This window comes from Clytia hemisphaerica, unplaced genomic scaffold (genome assembly GCF_902728285.1).
Source record: "Clytia hemisphaerica strain Z4C2 unplaced genomic scaffold, Clytia hemisphaerica genome assembly, whole genome shotgun sequence".
Classification (NCBI taxonomy): Eukaryota; Metazoa; Cnidaria; class Hydrozoa; order Leptothecata; family Clytiidae; genus Clytia; species Clytia hemisphaerica.
This window is the reverse complement of record NW_027104390.1, coordinates 2,637,082-2,648,938: the sequence shown is the minus strand read 5'-3', so window position 1 is coordinate 2,648,938 and position 11,857 is coordinate 2,637,082. Positions and strand designations below refer to the sequence as shown.

At 33.2% G+C, this 11,857-nt stretch overlaps 1 protein-coding gene across 1 annotated transcript; it reads right to left on the bottom strand.

Moving 5' to 3' along the window:
• Positions 1-220: 220 nt before the first annotated feature.
• On the bottom strand, positions 221-3,840 carry LOC136819790 (uncharacterized). Its single transcript, XM_067076031.1, has 7 exons — positions 3,564-3,840; positions 2,960-3,046; positions 2,432-2,646; positions 1,921-1,985; positions 1,600-1,691; positions 762-859; positions 221-454 (listed from the first exon to the last, which is right to left on the bottom strand). The coding sequence occupies exons 1-7, from the start codon at positions 3,838-3,840 to the stop codon at positions 221-223; spliced, it is 1,068 nt and encodes a 355-aa protein (XP_066932132.1).
• Positions 3,841-11,857: the final 8,017 nt, after the last annotated feature.

The following is an 11,857-nucleotide window of genomic DNA, read 5'->3' as shown; positions in this document are numbered from 1 at the left end:
AATCTTACAAATATACAAAAAAATAAGTTTTCGTTTTTAGTTTCTAAAAATATATAACATAAGAATATTAAGAGCCCAAGATGTGCAAAATCAAATTCCTGCAAAGATTTGTTCCCTTTAGATATCATTTTATCTTAATGTTCTTGGCGCACAGCCCATTCAGTATCCTTTGGAAGTTCATTAGGTTTACCTCTTCCGCTGATGAGGCCAACTTTACGTTTCACCATCTGTCTCTTTGAATTGGCAGACATGTTATCCCTGGTAAACTCATCCACCGTTCAAAAATTGTATCACAAGACACAGATCTCCATCTCAAAGGTCGAACGCTGAAAGTGCCATCCGGCTCGTCTTCCTCTGATGACATGAAGTCCATCACCATTACTGTTGTTGCCTTCTTTTTGTGGGAATCTTTAAATGGTCCACGAGCCAAGGCTTCCTTGCGTTTGTTCAACTTCTGAATAAACAAGAAAAATTTGATGGTGATAATTTGCTTGACATTTATCAGATTTCTATTTGTATCCTTGAAATAGAATGCAAAATCAAAAACTACTACTAGTACCAAAATCAGAGATAACAGTATGATTTCATGATTTCATAATGTATTAATAAATCTGTGTATGGTGTTGTTTTGGTAAATACAAACAGGAATTGTGTTTAATAGCTAAAAGTACAATAGTAAATAAGATTTGATACCCCTGGATAACCTTAAAAATGATATTGTTGATATAATTTATTGAATAGCACGAATCATTGAAACTTACTGAGGTCTTTCTCCCGTTCAATTTTGCTGCATTCCGATTTTCATCGTTTCTCTTGGAAGCGTAGTATTTTACCGAATTGTAGTATGTTGAGATAGCAGCTGATAGAAAAAGAAAAGACAATTCATTGTTACTTAACAAAATAAATCTAATTTCAAAATCACTTCACATCAATAATAGGATCATTTGATTAGTTGTTTAGTAAAACGATTGTAGATATATAGTAGTGGTTTGAGTTTGTGACACTCTGACTCTCTCGTGGGATACTCTGAAATATATGCTGATGACAGCTTGAAAGCTCCAAAGCTCATAAATTGACTTTTATACAGGTTTTTAACAGTAAACAAAAGTGTATTGATGATCTCCTGTTGTTTTTGTAAACAAAACGATTGTGAAGAAGTTTTCAAATCAGATTAACCTTTGCAAGATGAAATTTTGCAAAAATAGAATGCGGAAGATTGTAATGTAAATCCACCGTATATTTTTTTCAATTACATTGTCAATTGAGAAGCCAGTCAAAACTCTCCATTTGTGGCAAAATTTAATCTCACAAAATTTAATCTGATTAAAACAAATTCACAATTGGACGTCTTCATTTAAAATAGAAACACTCAATTTCATTCAAGAGACACTCTTTTCTTCTTACAGTTTTACTTTTCAGTTTCATTTAAAGCCTTTGACATTCAAAAAAGTAAATTATTTTCACTTTTTTAAATATGCTTTTGGGACAAAGTCACTTTTGCTTTTTGTTATGATCTATGACCCTTGGAACTCCTCCATAATGAATGTTCAGATTGATTTTTCGCACTGATGCATTTCTAAAAATATCACGCATACTCACCATTAGCTTCATCATCATTCAGTGAAGTATCAAGCCCAACCATATCTGATTTCAGTTCCTTAACTATGTCTTTGTTTGATCCACTAAGTACACTGAAAAAGGCATAGACAAAAGAGCAGGTATATATCTTGTATATTTTGAAAAAGGGATAACAAACAATAATACCTTACAAAGGGCTTTGTACTTTAAAGAAAATAAAATATGTTTATGATATTATTATAATTTTCTTCTCATAATTTAACAATGGAAAAACATCTAATAAATAAAGAAGATTGGCCATCCCTTTTCAAAGTAGCAATCATTTTAAAATGTTTCACATACCTTGCATTAAAATCAAATTCTTTTCCTTTCGTCTTCAAAGTGATATAGCAAGATTTCACATTTGCCTGAAAAAGAGTTAGTGTGATATAACTTAGTGCTATACCATCAGGTTGCCTAATCCTGACCACCCTTATCTAATCCTGACCCCCCTCTAAAACAAACAATGTACCCAAATTTTGGTTTAATAATCCTTTTTATACGACAGCATGGGGGAAAACAAAATGATCATTGTCTACCTGTATGACGTGTTTTGACCCTTTTTTGCTAATTCCATAAAATTACCAATATTTCTACTTTGTATCCATTCCTTTGGTTTGTTTATATATTACTTATAATGGATCGGCTCAGATTAGTCTTGTTTATGATTACGTAATCAAGTTTGTGGAGTAAAGACCAACATTTTCTGCACATTTGAGGGGGGTCAGGAACCTTAACAAGAGAAAGTGATCATAGACCAAAAACCAGAATTTGCCTCACATAGTAACCAATATCCAAAATAATATTTACTTACTTTAGTACATTTGCGGACTTCTACTTTTTTTTTCTTCCTCGACTGTTCCATTTCTTTCATTTTTTCCACTAGATCTTCTTTCATATTGGAAAATTTCTCTTCCATCTTTTCATACTTCCGTTCCAAGCTTTCGTACTTCTTTTCCATTGTGTCCATACGCAGGATTAGTTTAAACTGCTTGGTGCTCATCCGGTCTATGTCATAATCATTGAAGCCTGTGAAAACAAAACATAGTCATAGATTACTTACTCGCCTAGCATTTATTTAGATATTTTTTTACGAGGAAGATTTTGTAAAGGGGCAGCATCCAATAATCAGACCCATAAAAAGGCCTAAAATGGCCTGTACTGTAAGACCCAATAAATTAAATGTACTAGTTTTACCAACAAAACATCAAATTTGTAAAAACACAACGTGAAAAAGAGAAACTTTCACGCCAACGGGGGGCTTATTAGTTCACTTTGTTTACCAAAATACTTAAGTGCAATACACTTTTGAATCCTTAATTCAATGCCTGTTGTTACTCACATGCTATTCCTTGTGATGACCAAGATTGTGTTTCCGTATCCCCTGTGTGTCTAGGTACAATAGGCATTTCAGGAATGATAGGAGGAGCTAAAAATAAGAATTTTTAAAAGTTAAAATATTAAAAAAAGGAATACACAATAAGTTTTTAAATTTGGGAAAGGAACATTCAAAAATTATGTTTGTAATTATTTTTTTCAATCAATTTTAAGACCCCTACTCCTTTTTTGTTGGTGTTCATTTAAGAGAACCCCTGTCCTTTATAATTCTATGCCAAAAATTCTAGGTACCTCCCTTCCACTCACACTGAATTTTGTTTCTACCTAGTAAAGGAGAAATCAAAAATATGTTCCGTTCACGTCAGCCGATCGACCAACTTGGCAGACATAGATTCCTAGTCAGACAAGTCTGAATTTTTCATCAAGCGAGCAAATAATTATTAAAAACTATCCTTTGAAACCATTTTCCAGCCAAAAAAACTTGACTAAATTTACTACCCTTACCAACCGACTAAGAAGATTTTTGACTCAAGTAGAACATAATTCGATTGCTGCCAAACTACAGAAACCTTTCTAAAAAACTTTTCAAGTTTAAAAAAATATCTCACATTTGCATTGTTTTGAAGTTGGCGTACTTGCAGGATCTTTGTGTTTTTGCTGCTTCTTGTGCAGTGGGGTGGTGGAACCAGATAATAAGATAGATCGTTTTCTCTTCTTGTTTCTTATCTTGTTTCTTTGCCTTTGTGACATGGATACTCCATCTTCATCGTCGTGGCTGGTTGGATTGACTATATCATTATCATTATTACCAGAAAGTGAATTCTGCACTTGCCCGTTCTCAGAAGATGAATCATCACCAAATAAATCATCAACATCACTAGGCATCATTGTGTCAGTCCTACAAAAACGTAAAATTGAAAGATTTTAAGCACCAGAGCAGTTCAAAAGCATGTCACAATATTGTAATTATATGTAATATCTCTTCTTAAAAAGGATACCATGATTATAATAATAATCAGGTGGACCCTTTAAAAAGCAGAATTTAATGAAACTTATTTAAAAATAAAAAAATTGTTACTTGAAGTAATGTCTTTCCAAATAGAAAATTTCAGGTTATTATAATTATAGATCTTCACTTTACTACCAAAGCAAAGGGTCGAAAGTAAAAAGGACTTGAAACATGCAGTTCAAGCATTTTAATATGTTTCATCAGTCACAGGGAGAATGAGACCTAGTGTTTGAGGGGTTTGACTTTTGCCTGAAGGCAGGTTGACATGTTAAGCCTAAACTCATATGTAATAATACCATTTATCATTAAAATCAAAATCAAGTAAATAATACTCCCCGTTTTTCCAGCAAAACGCATTGAATTGATGTAGAGATTGATTCTGAAGTCCTTCAAATTCTTAATGCTGGCATAACAGGAATGGAATCTTCGAGTAATCTTTTTTTAATACAGAGCTAATTATAATGTTTCTTTGGGACAACCATAATCTTCTACCTGTACAGCCGCTGTACCCTGTTGTCAGCGGTTTTCATAATCATAAAAAGTGCGCCAATTTGTTGTGCATGGTACGTAAAATGACAGACTGGTCCACTATTTTATTTGAAAAAAAAAATACATTTCTAAAAAATACTAAGGACTTATTCTTCATTATTTATCTCTAAATATTGTTATTTTTGTAAAATATTATTAAAATTGTTTTGAATTTTAAAGTTTGTGTAAATACAAAATAATATAAGTAGTCTGGAAATTTGATGTTTCCGTCACCTACAAATTTACGCTATTTTCCCCGATCGAAAGCGCTGGCTGGAATAATACTTTGCATAAAGTTGATTTTATGTCCGCCGAACTACATAGCGTGTTTTCAAATTGGAGATAAGCATTAGGTAACCTATGCAAACCAGTTCCCAACCAGACGGTGAAAACTAGTTTCAATCAGCAATTCCGCCCCTTCAATTTTTTTCGTTCTTTCTAGTCCGTGGTAATTTTCCGGGGGTCAGGATTCGATTATCAGTTAGGGTCAGGGTTGCTAGTAACGGCTTGTCACTGTGCCGGGTGCATACTCGGCGCCTTTGGCCCCGCAGGGTTGCTAGTAACGGCTCGAATTTCAGTCAGGTTTAAAAAGGGGTACTTTTATCCATATTATAATAACATTACCCCCGTCTTTTGCCAGTTTGGTATAATATGTTATGAATTGCGTGGTTCTGCTGTGCGACGATAGCTCAAGCGGTAAGGCGTCGGGTTTGGAAACCATGGTTGCTTGCATTTGGTGGTTCGAACCGAGGTGTGGGAGTAAAGTTTCAGGATTAACAAAATAGCTTCAAATAGTCAAATTCAGAAAAAACTAAGTCCAGAAATCAGAAAAAACAGAGTCAGTGATAGGAAATAGAGAAAAAGAGGAGAAGGGCGGAATTGGTGATTGAAACTAGATCTTTCCCAACCAGACAGCGCCTGCAAATAATCACTGTAAAATTTAAGTATTATGGATCACTCTCCTGCTTCTTCTGTTCCTGATTTGCATTCCAGTTCTAATGAAACTTCAATCTCTTCTAGTGAGCAAAGGTATTGACATTTTTTTGCATACTTTAGCTAATATTTCAACTCCTATCCATCCTATATCTGTATATTATGAATCCTATCCTTTTTTTATTGTGTTCAGCAGGATTACAGATTATACTAATTTAGGATTTCTCAAAATTAACAGACAGTTACCCGGAATAAAAAAAAATAGGAGTGACAGAAATAAATAAGAAGGTCATTCCTACTACCTCTACCGTGAGATTGGGTAACTTGCATCCAGTGGAGGCTAACATGCATAATAGCCCTCAAATGAAAGACCTGGCTGGTCTTTAAAATACAACTATGCATGTTAGCCTCCACTGATGCAAGTTACCCAATCTCACGGTATATCACGGTGGTATGGCACAAGTATTTTCGAGAATAGAAAAATCTTTTGATATGGAAAATGTCAATTTAATTTGCTATATGTTGTACCAAAATTTTAGAAATTTATTTTTTTCTTTTTGTTTCAGGAATCGAAAATGTCCAAAATGTCATAATTCTTATGCTTCGCGTTACTTACAAAGACACATCAAAATTTGCAAGGGAAGGATTGACAAGGAACATGATCAATCACTTTTTTCTGAGGATGAAAACTCTGTAACTGATGAAAACGATACCAATCAAAATAATATATCAGCTACTGTTGACTTACAAGTTGATAACGACCAAACTGCAACAGAAAGCAGTCCAGAGTCCAGTATTCCAAATGATTTAAGTTCAGAAGAAAGATGTGATTTGGATGAAAGCTTGCTAGAAATGTCTAGAATAATTATGGAAGAGGAAGATGACTTTGCTCATGATCTTGATAGCTCTATAATACAGCTCGATTATAAAAAAACAGTTGGTATAGTTACATGGATTTGTTTATTCATATCTCTTTGGCAGTACTATTTTAACATAACTGACACAGCTATAGAAATATTGATAAAGTTCTTATATCATCTTTTCAAGATATTGGAAAACTGTTTCAATCTTGAAGGTGCCATCGCTGCTACGTTTCCTCCAAGTCTTTATCTCTTCAACAGATTGCATAAGAAAGATAAGAAAGATGGCTTCAAAACTTATGTGGTTTGCATAAAATGTTTTGCGTTATATGACTTGGATAAATGCAGCCGAAATTTAATGGGTGAACGTATTTCCAAACAGTGCACCAATGTAGCATATCCAAATCATACACAAAAAGCAAGAAGGGTCAAGTGTGGCCAAGACTTACTAGAAAAAGTAACTTATGGAAATATCACTAAGTTGATCCCCTATAAAACCTACTGCTACAAACCATTGAAGTTGAGTCTTCAGCGACTCTTTTCCAGAGCTGGTTTTCGTGAGCAGTGTTTATCATGGAAGACACGAGTGTCAGACCCAAACATCATGACTGATATATACGATGGGAAAGTATGGAAGGAATTTGAGAATAAGCATAACTTTTTCCAAGATGATGGAGTTCAATTGGGTTTTATGGTAAATTGTGATTGGTTTTGTCCCTACAAGTTTGTCAAAACATGCAGTGTTGGAGCAATTTATGCTGTAATTACAAACCTCCCCAGGAGCATCCGCTTTAAAAAGGAAAATGTTATCCTTATTGGTTTAATTCCAAACATGGAGCATGAACCCTCTACAAATAGTTTCTTGAAGCCCTTTGTAGATGAGATGCTGGAATCATGGAATGAAGGATTTATTATCAATGATATAGTGGTCAAATGTGCTGTAATGTGTGTTGGATGTGACATGCCAGCATCAAGAAAACTCTGTGGATTCTTGGGTAAGTTTTATTTCGTCAACCAATGATTATTTTCTTTCACTGCACTAGAAAAATCTTTTTGTCAGTTGAAATGAAGATTATTATTGTTATTATATGTGACATGCCTCTTTCAAGGGCTTGTGAATGGCATATTTTTTAAAGAATTAGATTAGATAAGAGTTTCTGCATAATAGTAAAATAGAAGGCCAGATAATTCTTATTTCTATGTTAGCAGGTTTATTCCAGGTAGTGTCACTTTTCTAGAAGACCTAATTTTACCAAATCCTGTCAGAAGGGACAAAATGCTATGCTAATTCACTGGACTCACTTTTGAAAACTAACATTTTGATTTAATTTTTAGGTAAGAATGCAAACAAAGCCTGCAACAAGTGTGAAAAAGTCTTCCCAGGTGACTTTTATTTTGACCATTGATCACTTTACAAACATTAAATATATTATGCCAAACTTACATCTCTGCAATCTTTTCAAGATAGATTTTTTAATGATTTTTTCATGAGCCCTATTGCTTTTTTGTACGGTATACTTAAATAGGAATTTTTATTTAATCATTCTCTTTTCACAGCTGAATATAGTGGGAATACATGAAACTTAAAGTACTGTGAAGCAAGTTCCACTCTTTTTCTTTATCATGGTATAACTGCTCCTTCATGTAAAGCACTCTCAAAGTTTTTAAGTTTAACTTAAAACTGATTGTAATCTTTTCAATGTATACGAATAATAAAATTAAGATTGTTTATACAAACTTGATGTTTGATTTTTGAATGAACTTCATCAGAGGATCTTGGAACTTGGATCATAGTTGAGGAAAAGAAAATCCTGTTTTATATCTATGGATACTATTAGGGGTCGATGAAACTTTTCCAGGAAATATTTTAATCAAAACAAAAGATGGACGTGGGAAATGTTGAACCTTTTTCAGGGATTTAAATTATACTATTTTGCTAAGAGACTCATCTTTGGTAAAATAAATTATGTCTAAAAGGTTCCTTCACTTCTGTTTAGACATCAAAAGGAATAGCCCAATGTTTAATCGTTTTTTTTTTCAGGCCCGTGCACAAATAAAGATTACAGTGGCTTTGAAATTGACCCAAGAAGTACTGACCCAAAGAAGAATTGGATAAAACGCACAAATGCAAGGCACAGAGCACAGATGAGGCATACCGAACAATCCCCGACTATTACCGAAAAGCGGCGTCGAGAGAGTTTATATGGGACACGATTTACGGTTTTTTCTGAGCTTCCCTATTTCGATGCCATTTCTATGACAATAATAGATCCAATGCACAATTTGTTTCTTGGTACTTCGAAAAAAATGATAGAAATTTGGAAGGAAAAAAATTACCTAAACAAAAATAATGTTATCAAAATACAAAAGGAAGTTGACAACTTTGTTTGTTCGAATGACGTTGGAAAGTTACCAAGTAAGATTGAAGATTTTAATTTCAATTCGTTTACCGCAGACGAGCTCAAAAACTGGACATTAATATTTTCTAATTTTTGTTTGATGGAAATATTGCCAAAAAAAGACTTCGAATGCTGGAAAATTTTTGTTGAAGCATCCTTGTTGTTGTGTAACCAGGCACTGCCTGTTGCTGACATAGACAAAATCAATTCTCTTTTGTTCAAATTTTGCAAGTCATTCGAATCAATATATGGTAAAAATCGTGTTACACCAAACATGCATATGCATTGTCATCTGGCAGACTGTATCGTTGATTTTGGTCCAGTGTATAGCTTTTGGTTGTTCAGTTTTGAAAGATACAATGGCATTTTAGGATCACAGCCTTCAAATAATAGAGGTATAGAAAGTCAGTTGATGAGGCGTTTTGATTCAAATTTAGATGCATTGTGTCTGCCTTACCCGGACGTATTAAGTGAACAATTTTTACCCATAATGACAAAATTTTTCCCCGAAAAAGATTCAAGAGGTTCCATACAGCATGGATCCGATATGTCCATTGAACGCATTCTTTTGACATCGAAAAATACCAATGTCAAATTGGTTGATTGGTCTTCTTCAATTAATGTTGTAGAAAAACGTAAGCTTGTTGTTCATCATCTTAGCGAATCGGAAATTCGACATCTTACTGCAATGTACAACCATATATACCCGGAACAAAATGTATACGTTCATAGAGCTTGTTGGAAAACAAGCGAAGTTGTGGTTGATAATGTGTGTTTTGGATCTGACACGTCTCGTACACTACGCTCTTCACATATTATGGCTTTTTGGTGTGGAAAAGACGGAAAAGTGTGTGATTTGATGGATGATACCCCTAGACCAGGAAAAATTCTTTATTTTATAAAACACGTTGCAAGTATTAATGGTCGCTTCAAGACCCACTTTCTTTCAAGAATCGATTGGTATTTGCCAACAAATAATGAATTGAAAAATAAGTATGGAGTACCTGTCATGTTATTTCGCGACTCTCTATTTGAATTGGGACATTCGGCTGCATTCATGCCAGTACAAAGAATTTTCTCTAAATTTGTATATACAAAAACAACCATTAATAGTGCAAACTATATTGTGGTTATTCCTCGGTATCGGCATTTAAATATTTAATTTTTTTATATATTTCATAGTGTGATACGGCAAGTTATAAGATTGAGATTAATCAAAACATTTCTATTTAAAAAAACTCAAACTATGCTTGAAAAATTCTCAATTTAAAGTCCCATTTTTAGCGTGTTTTCTAAATTTTTAAAAATGTGTTTAGACTTATATCTTGATGCATATTTAACCTTAAGTTTAAGAAGAACCCTTCAACCATTATTTATTTATCGAGGTTTTTAGTTTTGTGATATGTCTCTATAATTGTATGCAAAACTTGTTTATATACACATTTTTGTAGGACCTTATTTTGGTTTTCTTTTCTTTTTTTAATTTCGGTAATTTCGGAAAGGTTGAAAAATTCTTTGAGGCTTTCTTTTCAAAAACCATAAGAAGTGCTTTATGGACAACTCCAAAAAATAATTTTTTATTGTCTGACAAATTTTTGTTTTATTACCTTGTGTTGTGTGTGATCTTGTTTTCAAAAAATAGTCTACGTAAAGTCAATGTCTTCCTATGTGCTGGGTTAAAATAGCAACATAACCAATGTAATTTTTTAGTAGTTTCTAACCATTGGAAAGAGAGATGAATATTTTTTCCCTAGTTGTATAATTAGTTCTTTACTATTTCATATTGCATCACTTTATCTAGAAATGTTATGGTTTTTTAAATTACTCGTTTGTAAATTTTACATTTTAGGGTCATAGAATTCAAGAGGTTTAACACTCGATTGAGTTATTTTGTAAAGACAAGCATTTTGGAAAACTTTTTTTCAATGCTGGAAATTTCGGATCCTTAGACTTTTTAAAATCATGGAAAGTTTGTATTTTTTTCTCTTTAAAGATTTTGGAAAATTCATCTTTCAGCTCTTTTTCAATGTTGGAAATTTCAGATCTTTAAACATTTTAAGATGATGGAAAAGTTCGTTTTTTATTTTTAGAAATTTCGGAAAAGTCATCTTTCAGCTCTTTTTCAATGTTGGAAATTCCGGATCATTAGACTTTTTAAAATCATGGAAAGTTCATCTTTTTTCCCTTTAAAAATTTTGGAAAATTCATCTTTCAGGTCTTTTTCAATGTTGGAAATTTCAGATCTTAGGACATTTTAAAGCCATGGAAAGTTCGTATTTTTTCTCTTCAAAACTTTTGGAAAACTCATCTTTCAGCTCTTTTTCAATGCTGGAAATTTCAAATTTCCAAATCTCTGAAAAGATTACAAAATTTCAAATTTCAAATCTAGAAATATCGGTAAATATCAATTTTCTGAACTTTCAAAAAACTGAAAGCTCAGATTTTGAAATATTTGGAAACATGACTTTAAAAAAAAAAAAATCCAGGAAATATGAACTTTTCGAAATTTGGAATTGTAGGAAAGATGGCTTTTCACCCAGTGGTCAGTCTCAACTTTTCCGTCTTTCATGACATGACGACAACATCTTTCTCCTTAATAAGCTCTCTATCTAACTAACTCAAAACTAAATTATACTTAGACTTCGCGTTCCGAAGAAATAATTATTCTTTAGACTGGAATGGGTTTACCTTAAGACGAGAAATTTTCACGGGTACAAGTTTTCGCGAATTTCGCGAATTTTAGTCGATTTCGCAAAATTAAATACCCGCGAAATGTTTCTAGGAGTCGCATTCGCGAAAATTTATACCCGCGAAATGCAATTTTTTCATTTACTCTTAAACTTTTAGAAAGATTATCGCTTTTTCCAAGTTGCAGACAAAAAAAAGATTAATTTTTTTTCCGATTCGCGAAGATAAATACCCGCGAAATTTTCTGTTTGCATCCATTCGCGAAAATTAATACCCACAAAATGCAATTTTTTTTACCTCGCGAAAATAAATCTCCGCGAAAATTTCTCGCCTACTGGTGTTCAGTCACGTTCTTTGCATCCCGGTGTTGTTTGAAAATGTGGATTTTATGTGCCATAAAACTTTTTTTAAGCATATGCAGTGTCTCAGTTTACAAAATTTCCCAAATTACAAGACATATGCATATTGTGTCAATTTCACCATTA